General features: G+C 45.5%; 2 protein-coding genes across 4 annotated transcripts in view; one reads left to right on the top strand and one right to left on the bottom strand.

Moving 5' to 3' along the window:
* The window catches only part of LOC147706638 (uncharacterized), a 411,896-nt gene that overhangs the window by 210,751 nt on the left and 175,621 nt on the right, over positions 1-25,524 (top strand). Inside the window, exons 1-2 of one of the 3 annotated variants that reach the window (XM_086929112.1) lie at positions 7,902-8,053; positions 9,635-9,778. The exons of 1 other annotated variant lie outside the window; for it this stretch is intronic. In XM_086929112.1, the coding sequence (XP_086785238.1) occupies positions 7,943-8,053; positions 9,635-9,778 (255 nt within the window). In that variant the 5' untranslated portion in view covers positions 7,902-7,942. Of the gene's footprint in view, positions 1-7,901; positions 8,054-9,634; positions 9,779-25,524 lie in introns of those variants that run through there. One more of the 3 variants, XM_086929111.1, reaches the window with a different exon arrangement.
* LOC147706639 (uncharacterized) lies at positions 900-1,865 on the bottom strand. Its single transcript, XM_086929109.1, has one exon. The coding sequence runs from the start codon at positions 1,863-1,865 to the stop codon at positions 900-902; it is 966 nt and encodes a 321-aa protein (XP_086785235.1).

Here is a 25,524-nt window from a genome sequence, read left to right as displayed (position 1 = left end):
TGATGCAGTCAAGAGTTTCCTGTTGGGGAATCGACGTATACAGCGACTCGACGTCAAAGCTGACCAGTAGGTCGTCTCTGCGTCGAACTCTACGGCTGTGAGTAGTCTCAGGACGTCCCCAGTGTCCTGTAGGTAGGTAGGGGTCTCTTTCACTATCGGCTTCAAGAAGACATCTACAAAGGTGGAAAGTGGCTCGAGTAGTGAGCCTATCCCCGAGATGATGGGTCGTCCAGGCGGTGGTCTCTGGGTCTTGTGTATCTTTGGTAGACAGTAAAAGTAAGGAGTGACCGGATGTGCTGTTACTAGGTATCTCGCCTCCTGAGGAGTGATCCAACCCTCTGATACTCCTTCTTCTACAAGACTCTTGATGTCATTCGAGACTCTCTGCGTGGGGTCTTGTTGAAGGCGCCGATAGGCTCTGGTGTCACTCAGTTGTCTTTCGCATTCTGCCTGATAGGTGGTGGTGTCTTGTAGCACGATCGCTCCGCCCTTATCCGCGGGTTTGATGGTAAGGGACATATCATTAGCTAATGCAGATAGTGCTTGTTTCTCGATGGAAGGCAAATTGACAAAGTTCTTCCGTTGCTGAGTGCAATTCATGGCGTCATATGTTACCGCTTGCTCAAATGCTAAGACATTGGCTGGCACTTGGTGGTTCAAAGGTGTAAAAGTCGACTTGGGTTTGAGGCCAGTGTTCTGTTCACCCGATTCGGATGCGTTGCCCGCTACCAATGAAGGATCCGATTTTTTGAAGAAGAAATGCAACCGGATCTTCCTGAAGAAACGTTCCAATTCACACCTAGTGTTGAAACGATCGCCAGTGTAAGTGGGGACAAAGCTCAACCCTTTGTTCAATACCGCATTCTCAGTCGGAGTGATATCCCTAGAGCTCAAGTTTACTACGAGGTCGCAGCTCCTGATGTCGCTCCGGTCGTGTTGCTGGTCTGTGGAGCCCAGTTGACATTTTGTTGGCCTCTTCTTTTGCCCCGATTTCTGCCCTGGCCCTGCCATAAAAAAGGCTGGTCATAATAGAAAGACGGATTCGGAGGGTACATGGGCATGGGATGCCCCATTGGTGAGGGGCCCATAGGTCCTTGATGGTAATTCCATGGGCCTGGTGGCCACCATTGTCCTTGGTTAGGGTATTGTGGAGCCCCTCGGCCTCTGTTGGCTCTACGTTGGAAACCTCTGCCACGGGTACCAGAGTTGGGGCCTGCATTAGGATTTCCTTGATCACTGGAGCCAGAATCAGAGCCCGAGGACGAGTAGTTTGACCCATACCTCCTCCCTTTTGAGGTAGTGGATGGAGTTACATAAGAGTCACTCAGATAAGGATAGGCCGACTCCATTGAAAAACGTGCCAAATCTTTTTTAAACTTCTCTACTTTGTTCAGTAGGATGTTATTACGGTAGTCCTTGTTTGTCTTATTGGCCTCGTCCAAGTTCTTTTTGTAGATCACAGGTCTAATTGCTGCGTTGATTTGGCCCTCCAGTACCTGGATCTCGATCAGGAGTGCATCGGCCGTTTTTTTAGCTGTTTTAATTATTAAAATCAACCAGTCACGGGTGCACCGCCAAGCAATAAGCGCCCAATTCTTCACGAACTCTTTATCAGTGAGGAATAAACGTGGCGCCGTGGTCACAATCAAGCCCGATGGTGCACATTTGCCATGCAGATACTCATTCATGATAACCCCATGTAAAGAGATACGTGAGTGATTTTTCTTGAGGTTCAATAATTTAACCCAATCATCTTCCGTAGTGGGGTTTGAAGTAGAGGGTAAGTCATCTAAAATGCTAGGGTTGTCATTGAGGATGGTGTTGAGATCCTCTTCATCAAAAGCTAGACCACCAAACTCCTCCATAGTAGAAAACCGTCGTGGACAACAAAACTAAATATATTGGGTGAGCTAATGGGCACCACTACAATTGCTGTATGATGCTACAATAAGAAAACAGGGACCCGCAGCCGTAGCTGCTCAGTACAATACAACAAAAAGGTATAGGAGGGTCCGAGGGAAAGTTTAACGACCTCACAGGTAGTTACCCCCAGTACAACAGCCACAAGAACAAAAAGTACCTGTCGGTCGGATAACGCCGAGGTGCTAAGAAATAGTACTGGAGAAAGGAATGCACAGAAGAAACAATACAACAACCAGATAAATCAAAAACTCATTTGACCATCAACATTTGCTGATTAAAGTCCTATCAGACCAACCAAACAAGGCGGGGCCTCATCATGTAGGACACTCAGGCCATGGTCAGTCTACAGATGCCCAGATGTAAATTGGCGATGTATGACTGAGTCACGGTCTGGACACCGCAAAAGTTAATATAGAAATGGTACTGATAGGTGCAGTGCAAACAAAGAATACATAAGTATAGTGCAGTGGCTAAAATGGCTGTCGAGGCAAACAAGGACCTTTATTAGTGCCTGCCTGGACGTCAGATTAAAAATAGTGTAATGACAGCGTAAAATAATCACTGTCCTGCTCGCTTGGTGGAAAACAAAAATAAGGCCAACATGTTTCTGCCGTATTGTGTCAGTACACCGGCATTCGTCAGGGCCAAGCTATCAAATGCTACTGCAGATCACACTACCTAATGTGTAGAGAAAATAAAAACGTGAATAAACTAAGAGTGGTCGGACACGACCATCCTACCGCATCTTCTAAATCTTGACAGTGGATGCGAATGGACTTCCCTATGGTGAAAGAGTGAGAAAAAAACGTCAATTGTATGAACACGTGGATTAATCACATAGGCTCTAAATACCACGTATCATTACAGTGCATCTCCAGCAATCATTCCAGCAACCTACGGCCGATCAAGCATAAACTTATGATGATCATTCTAGTGGCACGCGGAAAACATCACCACAAGCTACTACTGTGTAGAATTACATAATAAGTGAAGAAATTATTTAACACTTACCCATTAACTGTGGGAAGTACGCCTCACCTCACCCGGCAACTGCTCGGAAAGACAAGGCCCCGCTCTAGACGTGTAAACAAAGACAGTTCCTTGGTCAGATCACTGTCAATGTTGTAGTACACTGTACTGTCTACCTAACCCAATAATTTTCTGAATTGTCCAAACAAAGGATCCCGCCACGAGGGAGAAAGATGGTCACATTAAGATGAGTCATTTAGGCAAAAATCCCAATGAGTCAAGTCTCTACACATTAGGTAGTGTGATCTGCAGTAGCATTTGATAGCTTGGCCCTGACGAATGCCGGTGTACTGACACAATACGGCAGAAACATGTTGGCCTTATTTTTGTTTTCCACCAAGCGAGCAGGACAGTGATTATTTTACGCTGTCATTACACTATTTTTAATCTGACGTCCAGGCAGGCACTAATAAAGGTCCTTGTTTGCCTCGACAGCCATTTTAGCCACTGCACTATACTTATGTATTCTTTGTTTGCACTGCACCTATCAGTACCATTTCTATATTAACTTTTGCGGTGTCCAGACCGTGACTCAGTCATACATCGCCAATTTACATCTGGGCATCTGTAGACTGACCATGGCCTGAGTGTCCTACATGATGAGGCCCCGCCTTGTTTGGTTGGTCTGATAGGACTTTAATCAGCAAATGTTGATGGTCAAATGAGTTTTTGATTTATCTGGTTGTTGTATTGTTTCTTCTGTGCATTCCTTTCTCCAGTACTATTTCTTAGCACCTCGGCGTTATCCGACCGACAGGTACTTTTTGTTCTTGTGGCTGTTGTACTGGGGGTAACTACCTGTGAGGTCGTTAAACTTTCCCTCGGACCCTCCTATACCTTTTTGTTGTATTATAATGATGAGGAGGCCCAAGTTCTAGAAATTTTTGTCCAGAAGGGATCCTTACGCCTAAATGTTTTTGACAGGGGGGCATCAAAAAGATTGAAGACCCCTGCCATAGAGCAACATTCCTAGGTCCTGCCAAAGCCCAGAGAGGACCAGTGTCTTACCTTACATGTGTCCACTTACTTCTACAAGCTGGAAACAGTCTCCAGCAGTGGTAGAGCCAAAGGCTAACAAATGTCTATTTATGCCCTGCATGCTGTGCCTCTGCCACCCTCCCCGGTGTGCTGGATCAGACCAGTGCCATGAACAGACGCCTCATGCTGACAGGGCTCCCATGAGAAGGAAGGACAGGATGGGCAGAGCAAACAAATCCCACCCAAGAGGACTCCTCTGTATCCTCCTATCTACCCACCTGCCACCAATGACCACTTGTTTCCCCAAAGGCCTGACACCTATTTACTACTGGCCCACAATTGGTAAATGTAAGCAGACTTGTGATTGGTATACAAACTGTTAGGGAGAAAAACATGGATTTGGACCCGGTATTCCTGGGCCCACATCATAATCTCTATTGCAGAGGAATAGATCATGGGCACAGGACATAGATGCATGGATACTGGCCGAATTTAGAGAGTCTCACCCCCCTCCCCACACATCACTCTCCTCACAGCTGAAACCTTGCATTGCATAATGATGGCATGCATGCTCTTCTTTAATAAACCATCAGCACAATGTAAATTATAGCTTCCTTTGATACTATCTTCATCTGTTTTCCTTTGGGAGCCTTCCTCAGAGCCTTTGCTGCTAGCCCTTTGGCTTCCTCATTACAGCTTTTGGTCCACACTTGCTACCTGTTTTTAATTTGCATGTCATGTATCGGCATTACCTTATAGTATATAGAATATCATGGTCTGTATACTGTGGGCCTGATTCGCAATGGAAGACTTACACATCTTGGATAAGCTTATGCTTGTTTGGAATGCACAAGACTGCAATTCAATAATAAAAGAATACGTTTATAAGTGTGGAGACTCTGCCGTCAGGGTGGAGAACTCAGCTCCTGAAAAGATTGGCATATCTGATCTCTTTACATGAGGAGTTCTCCACCCTGACTCCGGAGTCTCAGCACTCATAACATTACGATAAAAAAGCACTTTTGTGAATTCCAAATAAACGTAAACTTACACAAGAGAGTCAGTTTGCCTTTGTGAATCAGGCCCTGCATTCTTTACAAAGCAAAGTAGTAGCTACATAAAATAGGTATTTGATAAGAGAAGTAGGAAGCAATGTGCTATGGTGAATGTCTTTCTCCACAGGTGTGTAGGTACCAATAGAGCAGCTTGTGCGGTTTAACCAGGCTCCCTAGATTAGATGGGCTCATGCCGCCCCAATTAATGATATGGGCCTCTCAATTTGTACTACAAAGCTAGGGGTCGAGGGGTGCAATTTCTTTGCTTGCAGTTCAGCCCCTGGAAACCTTTCCACTCCTTGCCTACATGTGAAGCAACCTGAAATGAATGGTCTTTAGAGGAAGCCAGTGTTTTGACTTCAAAGCTGGCAGACAAGTGCTCTGCCTGGGGCTATCGCAACCCAGCATAAACGGAGGGGTTCACGTGACACTGAGAAGCTCTGCCTGTTGGCCTTCGAAATACAGGAAAAATATGCAAACAGGAGCCTCAGAAAAGTATGAAAGCATGCAAACTAACCAGAGCAAACAATACTAAACAAAATATTCAAATACTGAACCATCACACAGCTATCAGCATTTGTGAAATTATTTAACTTGACACATTCTTTAAGAAACTTCCACTGAGAATATTTTGCATTTATCTCACTACATACACAAATGGAAACTGTTTTATTCCTACCTCAGAGAGGGAACCAGCTGGACTCCGGTTCTGGTAGCCATTCTGACCTCAGCACCAACTCATTGATGCCCCCATCTATTCTCATTCCAATGGCATCCCAGTGCAGTGTACCAGCATCACTTTGGGTGGCTTTGAATTCTGCTGTTTCTTATTGTGCAATCTGTTTCCTTTCTGACAACTGGCTTTAGGAGCCAAATAGAGAATGCCTGCTTCAGCAGCTCAGCAATGGAAACACGATATGTCACTTCACAAATTGCCAGAAAGAAAACCTGAAATTCCAGAATGTTTTTGAATTTCTCAAGCTCTGTTTTCTGTAAGAAAAGGGGGTGTATGCATGCCATGTAGGAATTGCAGGTTTACGATTGCATGTGTTTTTGTGTGTGTGTGTTTATGTGTATGTGTGTGTGAGAAATTTGAGGTGATAAAGAGCTACAGAGTGAGACAGCAGCTGGTCCTCTGTTATGGCCGAAGAGCATCACCCCACTCCTCCAAGTTGGCAGATAAAAATATAAAATGATAATGAAACAATTTATTTTCATGATATCTTTCCCTGACTGAGCTGAGTCCGCAAGTGGCCGCGTCTAAGGCGCGGTGGGCCAACCTCTGGGGACACCAGCAGGGAGAAGGAGAGTTGGGCACTGCAAGTGCGCATGTTGGTTTGGAAGGCTGTTTGTGGATGGCCAAACTGACAGGCGTATTTATATTCCTTTAACCAAGCTGTGTTGAATAGCGGGGTGGAGAAGGGGCACAGGATATATGTCACAGAGTGAGGGTCAAACTAACATGCTTAGACCAATCCTAGAGCTTCTCTCATCCTGGGTAATAGTATTAGAACAGCATCTGGATTGGGTGGGGAATCTGGGAGCCTGTGCAGTGGTGCTCATGGATTGCACTCGTGGAAGAAGCCAGACACCACAGGACTGGCGGCGGGGGTTGAATTCTACCCTTCTAGTGTGAGAAGACATGTACACACTGGTCTGACCGGTAATAGGTTAATAGAACCCCAGCTGCCACCGACACAGGCCTGACATCCTGCTGCAGGATGAAACTTCGGCAGGGGAGGCCTGGAAATTAGGTTTCCTGTCCAGGGAGGTGTAACCACCACCCCAGACAGGCTTTAGTGTATTGGGGCAGGGTGAGTGCACTCAGTGAATGCTTTTCAGACAGTGCCTGGGGCACACAAGGTGTCCCTGTGTCCCTGTGCACACCCCAGTTCAAACTGGTTGCTGGGGCACAAAACTGGACAAAGGGGAAGGGGTGTAACCACCCCCTCCCCAGGACCTCCCATAGGTGGGACCTTGGAGTTAGTCCAGTCCCTATACTTAGTATAAATATAGGAACCCAGTCCTTAGGACTTTAGATTACCCTGGATGAAACTCTGCAACATATATCCTGGACCTTTGACATTCTATTTCAACTAGAAGGCGGAAGGATCTCCCTTGGGGTGAAGGAGTGACTCCCCTGTTCAAACAGGCACAAAAGAAGCATCTTGCCGGTCTGCATTTCCGAGGCTCCCGCAAGAACCCGAAGGTTTTGTGACACAGGTCATGGACTTCCAGACATCTCCGAGGCTGACACTAGATCCCAGCAAAGCTGAGACCCGCAGCCATCATGAGAGATGTGGGACTGGAACTCCTGGACACTGTGCACATTTGCTAGTGCACCTACTTCCCGAGCTTTTCCGAAGTCCTCTTCTAAGTGTCCTTCCTTTGTAATTTTCCAGCCGCGACTTTCCCCATAGAAGTAAATGATGATTTGCGTCTGTGTTTAGACACTGCACGCATCCCCCGTGGGTCTCCTGTGTCACTACCTTGGGTGCTTCCTGGTGGCCCCAGTGGTTCTACAGGCTCTATGCCTTGTATCTATGTCAGTCGTGGTTCTTATACCACTTTCTTAGTATATGGTTTGTGAGGCCCCTAGGGCAAAACGTATACTGTGCTAATTTACTGTGTGCTAAAGAAGTTTACTTCATGTACTTTTGCCTCTAGCCTCATAAAGAGACTAGAGGAGTGTGTTTATAATAAATACATATATTTTATATATATACCTGGTGTGGTTCTCTTTTCATTTGGTCATTAATGAGATTATAGACTGGTAAAACAAGCTGCTTTACAATCCTCTAAGACTTATCCTGAAAGCTGCTCTCCACAGCTACCTCTAGGCGTCACGAAGACTCTCACCTGAATTCTGTTTGGTTTCCTTCTTGGTTTTGCTTGTTCCCTACTCCCCCGAGCATCAAATGAAACCAGCAAGATAGAATATAACTTACTGTTTCCAAATGACCCCCAAGGGAATGGGGAGTGGAAGAGAGAGAAAGAGAAGAAACAAACACCGTCTGCTGGCGTCGGGAATGCTTCTTGTGGACGTCTCTCAAGGAACTGGGAATGCGGTACGTGTCTCTACCAAGATTGTGTTTATCCTGAAGAAATAAATAAAATACTAAGTTCTCATAAGATTTTTTGGGGGTACGCAATTATTGTCAAATTCTAACATACTCATAATTAAAATACCATGCTAATTGACAGCAACACTTTGCACTTCTTTAAATGCATTCATTTAGTGGGTTTTCTCAGTATTCCTTGATCTGACTTTTCTGTATAAAAACACATATAAAGCTTACTTAATACACTTTCTCAATAATCTTGTATTTCACAATTGTCATATGCAAGATAAAGGCATGTGCCTTATTTGTACCTTTCCCAGGCTCCAAAAAGGGGTTCTGAAATGAAATAAAATAATCAAAAGAAGCCACAAGAAGAAACAGCAATATGACTTGCTTGTTCTCTAAACCATTTTAGCAAATACTAATTAGTAACATTGGCTCCTGTTTGCAATGCCCTTTAAATAAACTTGAACTTCTAAGTTGTCTTATGAAACTGTTCTGAAGTTATTTCAAACAAAATGTCACTTTTAAAAGTTAGCTTTCGTTCCAACACGTAATCTTCAAAGAAATACAGGGGCAGATTTACAATAAGTGGCGCATCCCTGCATATCAGCAGGGTTGTGCCACTTATTGTGCGCCATGCCTACGCCGCCATGGATGCGCCGCATTTACAATGCGGCTCACCATGGGGCAAAAACAGCACAGATGCGTGCCGTAAAAGCGGCGCATTGCTGGAGTTGCGTCGCAAGCGCAATGCAGCTCCAGCAAGGCTCTAGGGGGGCCCTATTCTTACAATGCTGCATCAATCTTTATGCCTGCTTCAAGCAGGCGCAGGGTTTTGACGCAGCATGGGCTCAAAAGGGACTGAGTGAAATCTTGTAGATTTTACTCAGCCACTCTTAGGAGGCGTTCCTGTGCCAGAACGCCCCTCCTGCACAGGAACGGATCCTTCTGGCACAGGGCTTTACAACGTGACGCATCTCCCAGATGTGTCACGTGTAAATACCCTGCACCATTGCGCCTCTTTTGCGCTGCCGCTGCCTCACAAAAGTGACGCAACGGCGGAGTAAAAGGGCCACAAGGGGCTTGTAAATCTGCCCCGAAGTCCTTGTAAAAACAACCAGTGTTGAAAATAAACATTAGTGGTGAAAGCAGTCTATCAGGAGAGATAACTGTTCTGAACAAAGCTGTCATACATTATTTATCGTCTCTTGAGAAACTCACTCGAGCATTGGATTTCTGTTCTGCAAAATGCACTCAAGTGTTAAATGTGCATTTCCGAGTGCAGAAATCTCTTTTATTAACTTGGTAATGTCTTTAACCCGTTCAGTGCTTCGAACGTCCAACGGTCGTCGCGTGCACTACCTCGCTAGTGCTGCGCACGACCGTTGGACGTCCGAATCCCGTTAGCGCAATCGAACGTCCTCACTGGGGCGGAATGTTTGCGCGCGCTTAACGGGTTAAATAAAAGAATAATCTGTTCGGCTCACCGTTGTCAAGCAGGAATGCAATAATAATGAAATACCAGCTGGCTCACTCGGAATTTCTCGGCAACGATCTGTTGATGCCTTGTTCTTCTTTTCACAGGAAGCTGGAGGGAGGTGTCTGAAGTCCAGCGCCGAAGGAGGACCGGTGGAGACAGCAGGAGAGCGCCTGGCGAGCAGAGAAGCCAGCCCGGTGCCAACCACTGCCACGGATCTGGACGGGGGGCCCGAGGAGACAGCGAGACAGGTGGGAGTCACTGGCGAGAAGCAAAGCTGGGAGACGGAGGGGTGGGGTTAATAGTCTCAGAGCAGGTTGAAGGCACGTGTTCAGCCGTGCATGTAAACTGACAGTTAGGGGCGGCTGAAAAACGTGAGCAAGCACGAACTTGAGCCAATGGTCCTCTACATTCTGCTGGAAAGCATAGAATCAGCAAGCATTGGCCAACACAAGAATAAATACATTCAAAGAGGCATTAAGCATTGACTACAACAAGGAATACATATTAAAAGAGGCATTAGGTATTAACATGTTTGCCTTTTACTAGAAACATTCCGTCTTTGCAAGGAATTTGGTTTTCATGATAGTTATTTCATAACACTAGGATAACTTTCTATAAGGTTGTCTTTAAACCTACCATCATAAGGGTCGTTTGGACTGGTGCAAGGTTCCCACTAGAATAGTGGACAGCATATGCCAGGCCAACTTCTCACAGATATGACCACAAAGAAATTGAGCTCTAGCAGATTGATATACACAAGAGCATGCAAAAAAAGTAGAGGCAATCCTTTAACCGCATCGCTGCGGCGGTTATTTTTCCGCTACGCGGCTTTTTTTATAAAAGCCGCATTAGATGACGAGCTCAGCTCGTCATCCGCACACAACGACCGTGGCTGATGGCGAGCTGAGCTCGTCATCAGCATCGAAGGGGTTAAGGAATAACACACTGCAGATAAACATCCTGAAGAGTTTTGATATCATTCCTTCCTTCCTTCCAAAAAAAGAAATAATCCTAAATTTAGTCGGGATGGCGACACAAAAAGATCGTGTAAAGGCTAAAGTAGTCCCTGGAAAATCATTCCCAGTAGTACCCTTTAAATTATATCCCAAAACTGGGGGAACCTGGTGTAGCAATCACCAATACCCGGAGTCTAGGGAATCTAGAGAGGCTTATTTATTTTTATTTAAAAGGTTTTATATAGCGCTGCTGGACCCGAGAGTATCAGAGTGCTTTACATAGTGATAACACAAGAACATATTAAGTTCAATGTACATTTGAAAAAGAACAGGAAAATAAAAGAAATAATTAAAAAAAAATAGTAGAGGGACAGGGAGAGTTGAGAGTAGCGCTATTGAAGAGGGTGAGGTGGGGGAGAGTGAAATGGAAGGGGGAGGGGGTAGCAGAGCGACCCAGAGTAGAAGTGTGTTGAGTAGGTCCACTCCCACTCCCTTATAAATGGAGTCTTCAAACTCAAAGGGTTATCTCCACTAGTGCCAGTGGGAGGACCCCTAATGGAAGATTTTACGGTCCCTGACATTAATCTAAATCAGTCCCCTAAAATGTCTCAAATATCTAATTTAGAGTCGTCCAGGATACATATTCCTGCTACTTCATCTTTCTTTAAGGATGGCCCTGATAAAATGCAACTGTTCAATTGTACAATCAGCGGTACAAGCCTATTGGATTCACGGAGCTCATCTACTCCTGATCTATCCCTGAATTTTCTTCCCCTCAAGTAATAATCCAAAGTGAAAAATACTGATGTTGGAATCATTACTTTTTCCTGGAGAAAGTGCTGTCTTCCATCCTAGCCTTAATGGAGAAATCAGTGAGTAATTCCGGCTTTATTCTGGATTCCCTTTTAACCTTGACAACGTTCATAGCCTCTGAACAAAAATGATCACCCGGTAAAGCCTGCCTACTCCCCTCCCGTAAGCCTGATCCAGGGAATGGGTCCTCCCCTCCTCTACTTCTGGAGGATAACTCCAATCAGCCCTATACTACCAAACAGACTCTCTTTTCCATGCTAAAAGGCAGGACTTTGTCATTCAGGTGGGTAAGCCTTTTTCTAGTAGTGTCATGTGCTTATCTAGGTTCCTGCTTGATACTGTGACCTTATGCCCCTATTCGGCTATAAAGCCCTTTATTCCCTATATTGGCATAACCGTTCAAGTGCGATTTTCTGAAAAGTCATCTCTGGCCTCACACGAGCAGAGCCACAGAGCCACATTCCAGTATGACTCTCTGCTACTTCCTTTGCGACCAATTAGTGCGATGACAGAGCAGCAGTCACTATCTGATATTCCTAGATAACACTCCGAGTTCTTCAACAAGATAAAAACTTAGCAAACCTGGAAATCCCCGCTTGCTATGTTTTGATTAGTAATGGAACTCTAATGAGCAACTGATAACTATCACTTCCTAGTGACATCTTTAATTGACGTCTTATGTCCAGCAAACTTGCGTCAAACCCGGCACCTGTCAGGTATAAATATTACCAACGTTGCCTTAAGCAATGAGCGTTGCCTGTTGCTGATGCCAGCTGCCTGCATGACCCGTGTTGGTAAAAACTAGCACTCTGTCGCTGCAGCCTGCTATCCTGTGGTGGTGAAGCTACTGATTACCATTATCGCCGCTACAGTGCGAACTGTGGTTCAGTACGCTTGAGGAGCCGTGCAGCCGTCCTCTGCGAAGACATCCAGCTCAGCTGCCCGCGGACGCTGTCACCCCTCCTTCCTCGACGCGCTGAGAGAAGCCGCTGCATTTCTCGTGCAGAGAAATCCAGTCCCGGCGCATCCGGTTTACCCTCGCAGGTGACTGGGATATCGAGAGAGACCCCTGAAGGAGATACCAATCCTCCATCATTCTATTCAGAAGTATGGTGTTGACTAAACCCTTAGACGAGAATTCTTGGAACCAACCTTGGCAAAACCAACTTAACTTAAGCTACTTACTTACTCCCCTTCTCACGTGTTAGGCTTAGGTCAGGCACACTGGGGTAGGCTTAGTTAGAAGCACCAGTTGAGTATGTTAGCCTAATGTATATATGACTGTATATATGTTTTATTACTTTTAAACCATTGTATGGCTAAGAAACCATATCAATGCTTTTACAGTTCTATTTCGCAATTCTTATCTTACTGTACGTACTTTTTATAATAACAGTTATTGAAATTGTGGCAATACATTTCTCTTGTATGAGAAGAAAGACTGTTCAATAAATGTTACCCTTTATTGATAAACGCCCGTCTCTCTATTCTCTACATATTGTGAAAGTAAACTGCACTAGACTGACTGAGTGAAATCTATGTCTATTGTTTCACACGACCCTAGAGATCGACTCTTGATCTGAGGAGCAAAGTTGTCATGTTGCACGGTTGTTGGAAAACTGAATCCCTTCTTGTCTGTGCCAAGGAAGCTGATCACTTCCTATGCAGAGAAGAAAGTTTCCAGTGACCTCTGAGCTAGTTGGTAACACAACCCAATTAAGTTTAGCATAGTCAGTGGAGGCCTGGAATATCCGCAGTTCCACGTCGATACTACTGTTTATGTTATTCCAATGCGCAGGGCCTAGTGGGAAACTAGGAACTACACTACAGTAGGAAGAAAAAAATCAAACTGAAAGAAAATGAAGATAAACTTGATAAAATACACTCCTCTGCTCTACAGCAACTCTTCGGTCCTGAGTCTTTGCCAACAGCGGCTGTACCTATGTCCCATCTGCGAGCTAAGAAGGAAAATACAAACTCAAATACAATTCGAAAGGTTTTTCCTATCTTCGTAAAAACAGGTGTGTAACCCCTGAGAATCCTATTGAGGAGGAACTAAAAGTTGGTTGCTCACCCATTAAGGAAAAGGACATTAAGAATAAAATTAACAGCGTTCGTAAGAAAAAGAAGAATGAAAAAAGGGAAAAACGTAGGAGGATAAATAAGTAAAGGATAAAATGGCTACACTTTGATCCTAATATAATTCACAATATACCAACAACCTCAGAATCAAAAGTTTAGAAGAAGGAAGATGGTCAAGCAGAGCTCAATCTATTGGAAGCTTATTCTTCTTTTTGAACCAAAGTGCACCAAATAAATCAACTCAAGATGCACTTGCATTAGATATACGTGTTCCTCCTACTGCTCAGAGTCTCTTGAACCCTAATGCTTCTTTATTTGCTTCCTCCCTAGGTAATAATGTCATTTATAATCCTTCTGAAAATATTCCAGAGAGATTCCACCTGGTTAATTCTTCACATTCTGCCCCTTTTACCCTGAACCATTTATGAAGAGGACTTTTCTGTTGGGTTGCTTTTCTGAAATCCCAGGCCTTCAAATGGTCGAAAGCAACAACATCGCTCTGGTTGAGGTAATAAAATATAATATTCTTAGGGGCGCAAGTGTAACATTTGCATCCAAAGCGATCTCCCACCTGATAATGTCACACAGTGATACATTGCGTTGTTGTAGCATTGATGTTCTAATACCTGAAGAGGAGCCAGCCTTAAACAAGCAGTCCAAAATAAACAGTCTAACATCGATCTAGTATCCACCTCAAGGGGCAAACCCTTCTTGGAGAGAGAGAGTATATTCCAGGTCTCCTTGGTAAAGAAGGCAGGACTGTCTTGCTTCTTAGAGAGAAAAATACCCAGCAAGTACTTTCTGCAGAGGAGGAAGACAAGAAATGGAGTTGGGTAGCAGGCTCTCTTAATACAAAGAGATACTTAGGTCTAAAATGTGGGAAATCTTCTCGCAAGGATATTTATGTGATATCTTGGAACGCAGCTGGCTGAAGAACTAATAAAAACAAACTCTTAATCTTGAGAGAGCAGAGGTCTGATATCATTTGTCTACAAGAAACTTGGATCACAAAGGACTGGTCCTCTGAAGATTATATATTGTTGAGTCGGCCTGTGCTCCCTGTGAAAAGAGGTCATGCAAAAAGAGTTATTTCAATTTTGCTAAGTACGTAAGTACGTGTTTTAGTTGGTCATATAAAGACATTTTTCATGCCTCAAACTTAATTCAGGCAATTAAGCTAGATCATAAGGATGCCCAGGATAATTTGAATTCCTTGTTGATTGTAAATGTATATCTACTTCCTGACGCAGCCTACTTTTACCTATTAAAAGATCTATTTGTCTTAATCTCCTCTACCATGGAAAGTGAAGACTGCAGGTTCCTAATGTTAGTAGGACATTTGAACTCTAAAGTCTCTTCTCATAGTATAAGGGTATTCTATAATATTTCAAAAAGTAAGCCCTAAACATCCCCAATGCCCTGTTTCTGAATAAAAGCAGGACAGACAAAAGAGGAGTCTCATTACTTGAAGGCCAGAGGAGTCTAGACCTTATAATTGCTAATGGGTGGTTAGAAAAGGATATTCCAGCAAATTATACTCATAAGGCACCAGCTGGGAGATCTACAAGATACTATTTAATTGTCTCTGCAGATTTCTTTTGTAAACTTATAAACATGGAAATTCTGGGAAATGTTTTTAGTGCCGATATGTTGATTTGTTCTTAATTTGAATTTACTTGTGATAAGGTAGACCCTTAGAGTTTTAAAGGCAGCACAGTAGGGTTCAATGCAACAAATGGTAGAATTAATTGGAATACTCAAGCGACCGCTAAATTAAAAATGAACTTAATGGCTCTGATAAGAGATCAGAATTTCTCCTGGGACTAATTTTACACTAAGCCGCGATCAACAATTGATCTTCACTCAGCCACATACATACACAGCAGCTCAAGTGTCGCCGGAAGCAACACCGGAATGAATCATCCAGGCCCACTATAGTCAGTTATGTATAACAATACTCAAAAACAACTGATATGCAAAAGTAAACACATTATCTACACTTAATGAAATGTATACAGTAGTTAAAACATCATCAAAAGACAATTTTGTCCAAACACAGTTTAAAAATTAAAAAACACCTATGTGTTAACAATATAAAAAAGTACTCTCAGAGAACAAAACAGTGTATAATCATAAGCACATCCTTAATTGGTTACTCCATATAGAATTCATTATAATCATATATTATGGGTGTCCACAAATTATCTCATCTATTCGCCACCCTATCAGATTCCTGGATGTAACACCATGTAGTATGTCAACGCGTTTCGATAGTCCTTTTGTGATTATAAGCCACCTTCTTCAGGACAAGGTATATAAACTGTTCTCTTTCGGTTAAACAAGTAACCAATATTCCTAATTAGAAAACATATATAGGCAATGTGTTATTATTTGTTTGCATCTTAGGACTTTGTGGAGAAAATTACTATGATTTTGAGCATTCTTAGCAAGTGGTAATTTCTCATACTTTACATTACTGTAGATGACTGTAATCCAATTAACTTCTCTGCTGAGGTGATATGCAATATGAGTACACCTTCCAGAAAAAACAAACCCCCAAGGTCCTGATTTTTACAGGGGCTGATGTTGATTGTATCCAAGAGATACAGAGGCTTTGACAACCAGAACTAATAATAATGTGCCATGGAGGGTAGAGGTAATGACAATAATATCTGCTCACATATGTTTGAAAGAACACAAAAAGTAGTAAAAGGGGAGAAAAAATGCAGAGGAACATCTTTGGCTGTGTGAGTACTAATGCTTTCGCTACCTAGATAACTTAAACTCTTCCACTTGCATGATGAAGAAAAATCTATCAAATCTTGTTGAAGACTGATAAAAAAAGATTTTCATGATGCATCCTTCCTGGGAAGTTTCACATGTAGGGAACATGCAGATGGCAGATAACATGATCAACTTGAATGTTGTAGATAACTGCAAGATGGACAGACTAACAAGGACTTTGAAATGACTAAAAAAGAGTGGCTGTCAATAATTTGGTACCTTAAAACAGTATCAAGGAATTCCAGATTCAATGAAATATTTTACACCTAACATATCAACCACAGTACTACAGACACAAAATATTTCACATATTATAATCAATCAGGTGAAAGACCTGAAGATTGAAAGGAACATCTGACTGGGATTAATATTATTGTTTCTAAAAAGCAACAGAAATGATATGGCATGCAGGTTTGCGGACCTATCTTTAATTCTTGATGAATAGTAAATAGCAATGGCATTGTAAAGCAACAATATATGTGATAAAAGATATAGATAACAAAATTATCATCTCAAAAATAATGCTTACCACAATATTGTGCTTATAAATATATTTTTTAATATTAATAAATATAAAAGTAGTAAATGTTAAAAAAGTATATATAAATTTGCAAATATACACACTATATATATATATATGTATATATTCACTGAAAAAACATTAGGTTTTACAGACGTTATAGTTAGGAATTAGCATTTAAAACACCTTTGAAATTCACTCAAAAACCATAGGTCTCAGGGAAGTTATATTTAGTTGGACATTTGACTCATATAAAACTAGACAAATTTGCCTGTTATAGTTAGTTGAGCTAACTATAACTCGCACGCCTGCAATGCACTGGTGATGACAACACATATTACATCACTCATGACATGGGCAGTGAAATCACTGATGACATCACTGATGACATCATCCAGTAAATGTGTGTTTCTGTAAACTTTAAATATGTTTCATATATATCTATGCCAAGGTGTATTGAAGAAGGAGTGGATTCACAAGTGCCTGAATGGAATATTTAGTAGGTGCGTGACTGACTTTTTAAGTGAGTGATTGAATGTGTCTTACTGAATGCATGGGTTAGTGACTAAACTATGTGAAAGTCTGTATTAGGCTCTCAGTTGGTGTGTAAGCGGCTGCATCGGTTGGTGAGTAGCTACATGAGTGTCTATATGGGTTATTGATTTGTTGTCTGAGTAGCTGTATGGGTGTCTGAGTGTCTGTGTGGGTGGGTGGGGAGTTGGTGACTCTGTGCATAGATGTCTGAGTGGGAGATTAACTGGTTGTATGGATTCAAAAGTACATCTGGGAAGGGCTGTATGGATGAGTTAGTGTGTTTATGGTTGTGTTGGTGAGTGAATTAATGTCTCAGTGGTATATGTGTGTGTAACTACATATGTTTTAGGGCAGTATACGTGAGTGTTGGAGTATATTAATGACTATACGTGAGAGTAAGTTATTTGAAGAGTGGGTGTATAAATGAGTGTCTGCTTGTATCAGTGATTGTATAAGACAGCAAGTATGTGTTAGTATCTGCATAACTAAAGGATGTGGTGTGTATAAATAACAGAGTTGGTGTCCATAACTGTATACATGAGTAAATGGGTATGTGATTGATTCTTTGCATGACTGAATGGGTGTGTGAGTAACTCTCTGGATGAGCGGCGGAGTGTGACTGTATGTATAGGTGTATGAGTGCATATTATAGTACTGTATTGATGAGTATGTATAAGTGACTGGATGTGTGTGTAGACCTAGGAAATAGTGGGTGGTATGTAGTATCGGGCATTGTTGTGTATGGTTCATAAATAGTAGTCTGTATTTTAGAGTGCATGTATTAAAGTTTATGTTAGGGCATCAGTATGTGCATCAGAATATCATGTGGATGATGTCATCAGTGATGTCATTTGAGATGTCATCAGTGATGTCACTGACCATGGCATGAGTGATATAATATGTGACGTCATCACCAGTGCATTGTTAGTGCACGAATTATAGTTGCTCACCTAACTATAACAGGCGAATTGCTCCGATTTTATATGAGTCAAATGTCTAACTCCCCCTGTTCCCTTCCGAAGTCCGTGACATCTCTGACCACCAGCACCCCCCCACCCACTCCCATTCCTGCCTTCTTCAGCGCCCGCATTTCTGTTTACAATGCAATAGGACTCGCATAAATATGAGCCCTATTGGATTTGCAAATGCTTTTTTCATAGGATTGGCTGCTTGCATTCGCACTTACTTTTGCCTGACATGTCTAGACTCTCGCATGCGCGCAATCCTTTTCATCATGCGCATGCGTGCCAAAAGTGTTACTCTGTAGTGCAGCTCCTGCCTCCGGCTCGGCACGCAGTAACTCAGACCACGCTCGGCTGGCTGGCTGCAGGATGTAGGCGTGTTTGCCTCACTTCTCTTCAGAACGGGTGCCGGAGCCCTGTGAAATGAGCCCCTGTATACCCAGCCATACTATGACACCAGACACTCGGTCCGACTGTGCAAACCAAGGTTCATGGAAAGGGGCGACCACTCGGTCCCCCCGAACGTATGGCGGAGTGCCTCGATCCCCCCGGGAAGCCATTTTGTGGCGGGAGGCGCGTCTCGGCTGGTATGCCCGAAGCGGCGTAGCCGGGGCGCGCTTGTTCCCGCCCTAGAGTGGGCTGGCCTAGACACCGACGTAGCCAGCCCCGCCTCCGGGACGGGCAGGGGCGGGTTTACGCCCGCCCTGAAGATGGATAAAAGGAGACGCAAGGCATGAAGACGTCCTCTTGTTCTTGTGCTCCGAAGCTGCACCTCCTCGCCACACGTGAGCTCGGGACAGAACGAAGAGCCAATTTTGAGCGTTTTGATCTTTTTCTTTGTCTTCTAGATACTTCGTCGGAGAGATGCCAAAGAAAGTCGCAAAGAAAATGTCGACCGACCAGATGGTGCGGGCCCTTTTCAAAGATATGGCAGACATAAAGAGACGGTTGGCAGAGCGAGACGGGGAGGAGGGTTCGGGCCCTGCGCCGGCTGGAGGGAGACCGAAGAGGCCGAGAAAGGTTCCAGCCGGTGGAGACATCCCGGTTCCCCCTGCACCGCTCGAGGCGCCGACCCCAGTTCCAATGGAGGGGAATCCAATCCCCGTTGTCGTCACCCCGACGTCCAAGGAAGACATGCCCCCCGAGCTGGCATCACAGCTAGCAGCTTGGTTGGGGGATAGTAGTGATGGCGCCACGGCTGCCGAGGCACAGGCGCTGATAAAAGGGCTTCGTGAGAAGAGAGAGGCAGCAAGAGTAGCTGCGCCATTGGCGGGGATAGACAAGCCGCAAGCGGCAGAAGCTGCGTCCAGTTCAGGTAAGCGGCCGTTGCCGATTGCAAGGGACGAGTCAGCACCCTCTCGTAGAGAGAGATTGGGACAACATGTGCCTTTAGCCATAAAGGAAAAGATCTGGGCAGGGGAATACGTGAATATTTTTTCCTTGCTTGTTGATCATTATGATGTGGAGCATGTGAAAAGTCAAAAGGACTTAATGCATCCGAGTGTTTGGCGCGCAAAAATGGCCGCCTTTAAGGTAAATGAGAACATTGGCAATTGGGGCAATGCATGGGGAATTTTTACATCGATTCTGGGGGAACGTAGGCCCGAGTTGCTTCCTGAGTTTCCCGTTTATCAATCACGGATTATGGGTTACTCAACAACATATCAAGGCAACCATTGGTTTTGTTACGACAATCTGTTCAGGAAGGAAAAGGAACATAACAAGAGTTTGACTTGGGATTGTTACGATTCTCTAACATGGGACAAAATGAAGGAATCGGGAATGTTAAGAATGCCATTGGTCGGGAGCAATGTTGTTGATTACTCCCGCCAGAATGTGGGGACGCCCTTTCGCCCAAGTACAAGCACCGACGACCAGTCGAGGCCCGCGGGCAATACAGGGAGAAAGGGTTTCTGTTTTAATTTCAACAAGGGGAAGTGTACTAGGCCACCGGGGTCGTGTAAATTCAAACACGAATGTAGTACGTGTGGATCATCCCATCCTGAGTCATCGTGCAGAGCCAGAACGAGTGAGAATGGGGGTAAGGGAGGCGCCAAACAGGTCTAAGCTAGACCGAGGGGCGCCTTTACCAACCCCGATTGATACCCTGGCAATGATTCCCTGGCTCAGCGACTACCCGGATCGGACTTCTGCCGGGGTGCTGCGGAACGGTTTTACAAATGGTTTCCGCATCCCGGTAGGGGACTTTCAGGGTGTAGGGATGTGCAAAAATCAACTTTCCGTTTTACAACATACATCTGTAGTACAAGAAAAAATCCACAAAGAGGTTAGCCGGGGCCGGGTCGCCGGCCCGTTTAGTGTACCCCCGGTACCAGATTTCGTTTGTTCTCCGTTAGGGGTGGTCCCCAAGAAGGACCCAGGTGAGTTTCGTTTGATCCATAATCTGTCTGCTCCCATTGGTCTTTCGGTGAACGACGCAATTGATCCGGAAGCTTGTTCGGTGCGATACGCATCGTTTGATGAGGCAGTAGCCATCTTGAATCGCCTGGGGCCCGGGACGCTGATGGCAAAATCAGACATCGAGTCAGCGTTCCGGTTGCTCCCGGTACACCCAGACGATCAGCGTCTGCTGGGATTCGGGTTCCAGGGGTCATTCTACATGGATAGGTGTATGCCAATGGGATGCTCTATATCATGTGCTTACTTTGAGCAATTCAGTACTTTTTTGCAATGGGTGTTCACTAAGAAAACGGGTTTCCGAAATGTAATGCATTACCTTGACGACTTTTTGTTCCTTGGCCCCGCCGGAAATCCCGCATGTGCACAGGCCTTAGCTGAATTCCGTGTGTTGATGGGCCAGTTTGGTGTACCATTGGCACCGGGTAAAACTATGGGTCCCACGACTTGCCTCGAGTTTTTGGGGATCGAGTTGGACTCAAGGGAGGGGTGTTTCCGTTTACCAGCCAGCAAAATCTGTAAATTCAGGGCAGCCCTCCAAGTGTGTTTACATGTATCCAAGGTTACACTACAGCAGTTACAACAATTAGTGGGAAAGTTGAACTTTGCCTTGAGGGTGATCCCAATGGCTCGCCCCTTTTCCCGCTCAATTGCCCAAGCGATGGTTGGCCTAAAGGAGGGTCATCATCGCACGAGGTTATCGGCCGAGGTCCGCCAGGACATGCGGATTTGGTTAGCATTTCTGGCGGACTTCAATGGTCGAGTTGTCTGGAACAAGCCAGCCATGTCCTCCGATGAGCTTGGGCTATGGACAGATTCAGCAGGAAGCGTAGGTTTTGGCGCCATCTTCGGCACAAAATGGTCGGCACAGAAGTGGCCCCTATGGTGGCACGAGAAGGGGCTGACAAGTAACATCGCTTTCCTCGAACTATTTCCCATTCTGGTGGCCCTTAGAACCTGGCCAGAAGGGTTCAGAGACCATTCTGTTGTGTTCTGGTCCGACAATATGACCGTGGTAGAATGCATCAATAGTCAGGCAGCCCGTTGTAAATTGATTTTGAGGCTGCTCAAAGAAATCGTCTTACGGTGTATGCAGCTGAACGTGGTATTCAGAGCAAAACATGTCCCTGGGGTGATGAATCAGGCCGCTGATGCACTGTCTCGTTTTCACATGCAGGCTTTCTCGGGTTTCCTTCCTTCAGCGGACCCGGAGCCGGCACCCTTCCCCGAAGCTCTCTGGTCTCTCGGTGCCCCGAACTTCGTCACCTCGTGGGAGAGAGTCTAGCACCCAGGACAAGGAAGGCATATGAAGGGGCGTTCCAGGCCTATTTAGCCTTTTTAGGGGCAGAGAGAGGGGGACTTTGGGGGCAGGAGGAGTGGGTAGTACTTTTCCTGATGTCTTTACGTAGGGCTGGGAAATCGGTGGCTACGGCCCAAAGGCATCGTGCCGCCATTTCCTTTGTTGCCAGGGCCCATGGCATCCTGGACCCAACAGCGTCTTTTACGGTACAGAAAGCGCTGCGTGGGTGGCAACGCCTAGAGGGTCGCAGAGTAGACGTAAGACGACCGATAGGTCTAGACAGGTTGTCCCAGTTGCTGACCACACTCCCTAACACATGCTCGTCCCCGTTCGAGACCTGTTTGTTCCGGACTGCATTTATGCTGGCATTTCACGGGGCTATGAGAGTTAGTGAGCTAGTGGCAAGGAACAAACGGGATGTGACGGGGGGCTTGTGCAGGGAGCAGGTTCAGATCAGGGGTGATGCGATGATTGTCTCCTTTCTCAGGTCCAAGACTGACCAAGATGGGAGGGGGGACTGCACGATCATTCGCAGGATCCCCGAGTCATCCATGTGTCCGGTTCAGTGCTTAGAAGATTACCTAGCACGAAGGGTGGCATCATGGGGGGGGACATTGTTGAGGCATGTAGACGCCACCCCGCTGACGAGGTTTCAGTTTCAGCGGGTGCTTGCAATGGCCATTGCCGCAGCGGGCTTGGACCCGGGTGAATTTGGGACCCATTCCTTTCGTATAGGGGCTGCCACAGAAGCTACAGCCAGGGGTCTTAATGTAGAACAAGTGAAACGTGTGGGGCGTTGGTCCTCCAATTGTTATAAGAGGTATGTGCGATTGCACATGTTGTGAAGCTGTAATCATGTACTCACGCTTCTTGTCTTTTGTTTGTTTTCAGTTGCGCAAGCCTACGCGGCAGGGCGGACTGTGCAGTTGACCCAACACCAGGCCAGCGGTCACACATCACCGGCTGAGAGAAAGGAGGTGTGGGTCGTAGGCCACTCATACGTGAGACGGGCCGCAGACGTATTCAAAGCAGGTGATATGATTCACGTACCTGGGGAATACGGGTACAGAGTGTCCTTCTACGGAAGGGGCGGTCTCTGTATTGACCAGTTTCAGGCATTCTTTGAGGGTTTGTTAGAGCGGATGAGGTCACCGCCGTCCATAGTCATAGTACATTTGGGGGGCAACGACTTAGTTACCACCGGTAGACGACTTCTCCTGGAGGCTATGCTTTCCACGGTAAGTTGGTTAGCAAGGAGAGTTCCGGGGTGTATAATTGCGTGGTCTCATATGATCCCACGAAAAGTGTGGCGGGGGGCTATCTCGATCCCTGCTTTGAATCATTCCGTTAAGAAATTAAATAACAAAGTGAGTAGGTTGTTCCGTTCCAAGACATTGCATTCGATCTCGCATAGTTGTATTAATGATGATAGTATGTATTTGGGGGATGGTGTGCATTTGTCGAGGGTGGGCAATGAGTTACTCATAGGTGACTTCCTAGCTTGGTTAAAATCGTTAAAACATGACCTTTAGGTAGGAGTTTGGTGGGGGGTCCGGATAGCCGGTCAACTATCCGGACCTGTGGCGGTAAGGTCATGATCGGTGAGCACTAATTGGTAGATCCCTATGAGTGGGCGTCACCCAACACGGATGGGAGCGCTCGGGGGAGGTGGCCATTGGCCCCTCAATGGGGAGGCGGTCCCGTCTAAGGGCGGGTCGCCGGAAGTTAAGGAAAGGCGGTCAAGGCCCCTTCCTGTGTAGGAGGGGTTACAGCCCCCTCCTGAGGAATTTCCCGGGGCCAGGGTCATCTGCGACGGCAGATGCGGTAAGTTTTGTGGGGTGGGGGGAGGTCCACGATACCTTCTAGATACCACACACAAGTATTCGAACGACCTTTAAATGGCGTCGAGTCTTAAGTGCCCCCGACAAGTCAAGGGAAATTGTTAGTAGTTGCACTTGAGGTAAGCCTCTGTGCTGTCGCCCTTCCCAAGTGGGAGGGGTAAGTCTGGTTAGGGATCTTGACACCGGTTATGACCTTGCCGTTGGCCCTTAAACGTTAGGATGTACAATTTCAGTGTTTATAGAGAATGTTTTTTGTAGGATGCTAGTTCGGCTAGGAGAACCTCTGTATTAGAAAATATGTTAAGATTAGCCAAACATCGCAATGTGATAATGAAATTGTACATAATATGAAACGTTTAATGTTTAATTTTTTGTTTTAATAAATACGGCCGCGGGAGGGTCACTCCCTCCCACATCCAAAAACTTAAAGAACTGTTTCCGGTTTCCCTCCTTGTGGGATTGTGTTGAGAGGGGGTGGCGGGTATCTCAGCCATATGGAAAGGGGCGACCACTCGGTCCCCCCGAACGTATGGCGGAGTGCCTCGATCCCCCCGGGAAGCCATTTTGTGGCGGGAGGCGCGTCTCGGCTGGTATGCCCGAAGCGGCGTAGCCGGGGCGCGCTTGTTCCCGCCCTAGAGTGGGCTGGCCTAGACACCGACGTAGCCAGCCCCGCCTCCGGGACGGGCAGGGGCGGGTTTACGCCCGCCCTGAAGATGGATAAAAGGAGACGCAAGGCATGAAGACGTCCTCTTGTTCTTGTGCTCCGAAGCTGCACCTCCTCGCCACACGTGAGCTCGGGACAGAACGAAGAGCCAATTTTGACCCACCCACCAGCCCCTGAGGACAGCAAGTTGTTGTGCATTAAAGTGAATTTTCTAAGTATGTTCTTTCTTTTCGTTTACAGGTTGTGAAAGTATCAGTTTTGTGGTTTATCATAATAAAGTATGGTGAATATCGTTAGGTTGTTACGATTAAAAGGACTTGATGTAGTGTTGCTTTTGAGCATGCTCTTTTCGGTCGTAGCGACCAATGTTTTCATAAGTTCGAATTGTCGTATTTATTTTTTGGTAGGCGGTAAGGTCATGATCGGTGAGCACTAATTGGTAGATCCCTATGAGTGGGCGTCACCCAACACGGATGGGAGCGCTCGGGGGAGGTGGCCATTGGCCCCTCAATGGGGAGGCGGTCCCGTCTAAGGGCGGGTCGCCGGAAGTTAAGGAAAGGCGGTCAAGGCCCCTTCCTGTGTAGGAGGGGTTACAGCCCCCTCCTGAGGAATTTCCCGGGGCCAGGGTCATCTGCGACGGCAGATGCGGTAAGTTGTGTGGGGTGGGGGGAGGTCCACGATACCTTCTAGATACCACACACAAGTATTCGAACGACCTTTAAATGGCGTCGAGTCTTAAGTGCCCCCGACAAGTCAAGGGAAATTGTTAGTAGTTGCACTTGAGGTAAGCCTCTGTGCTGTCGCCCTTCCCAAGTGGGAGGGGTAAGTCTGGTTAGGGATCTTGACACCGGTTATGACCTTGCCGTTGGCCCTTAAACGTTAGGATGTACAATTTCAGTGTTTATAGAGAATGTTTTTTGTAGGATGCTAGTTCGGCTAGGAGAACCTCTGTATTAGAAAATATGTTAAGATTAGCCAAACATCGCAATGTGATAATGAAATTGTACATAATATGAAACGTTTAATGTTTAATTTTTTGTTTTAATAAATACGGCCGCGGGAGGGTCACTCCCTCCCACATCCAAAAACTTAAAGAACTGTTTCCGGTTTCCCTCCTTGT

This window comes from Lissotriton vulgaris, chromosome 7, assembly GCF_964263255.1.
Source record: "Lissotriton vulgaris chromosome 7, aLisVul1.2, whole genome shotgun sequence".
In the NCBI taxonomy this organism is placed as follows: domain Eukaryota; kingdom Metazoa; phylum Chordata; class Amphibia; order Caudata; family Salamandridae; genus Lissotriton; species Lissotriton vulgaris.
This window is presented reverse-complemented; position numbering and strand designations above follow the sequence as displayed.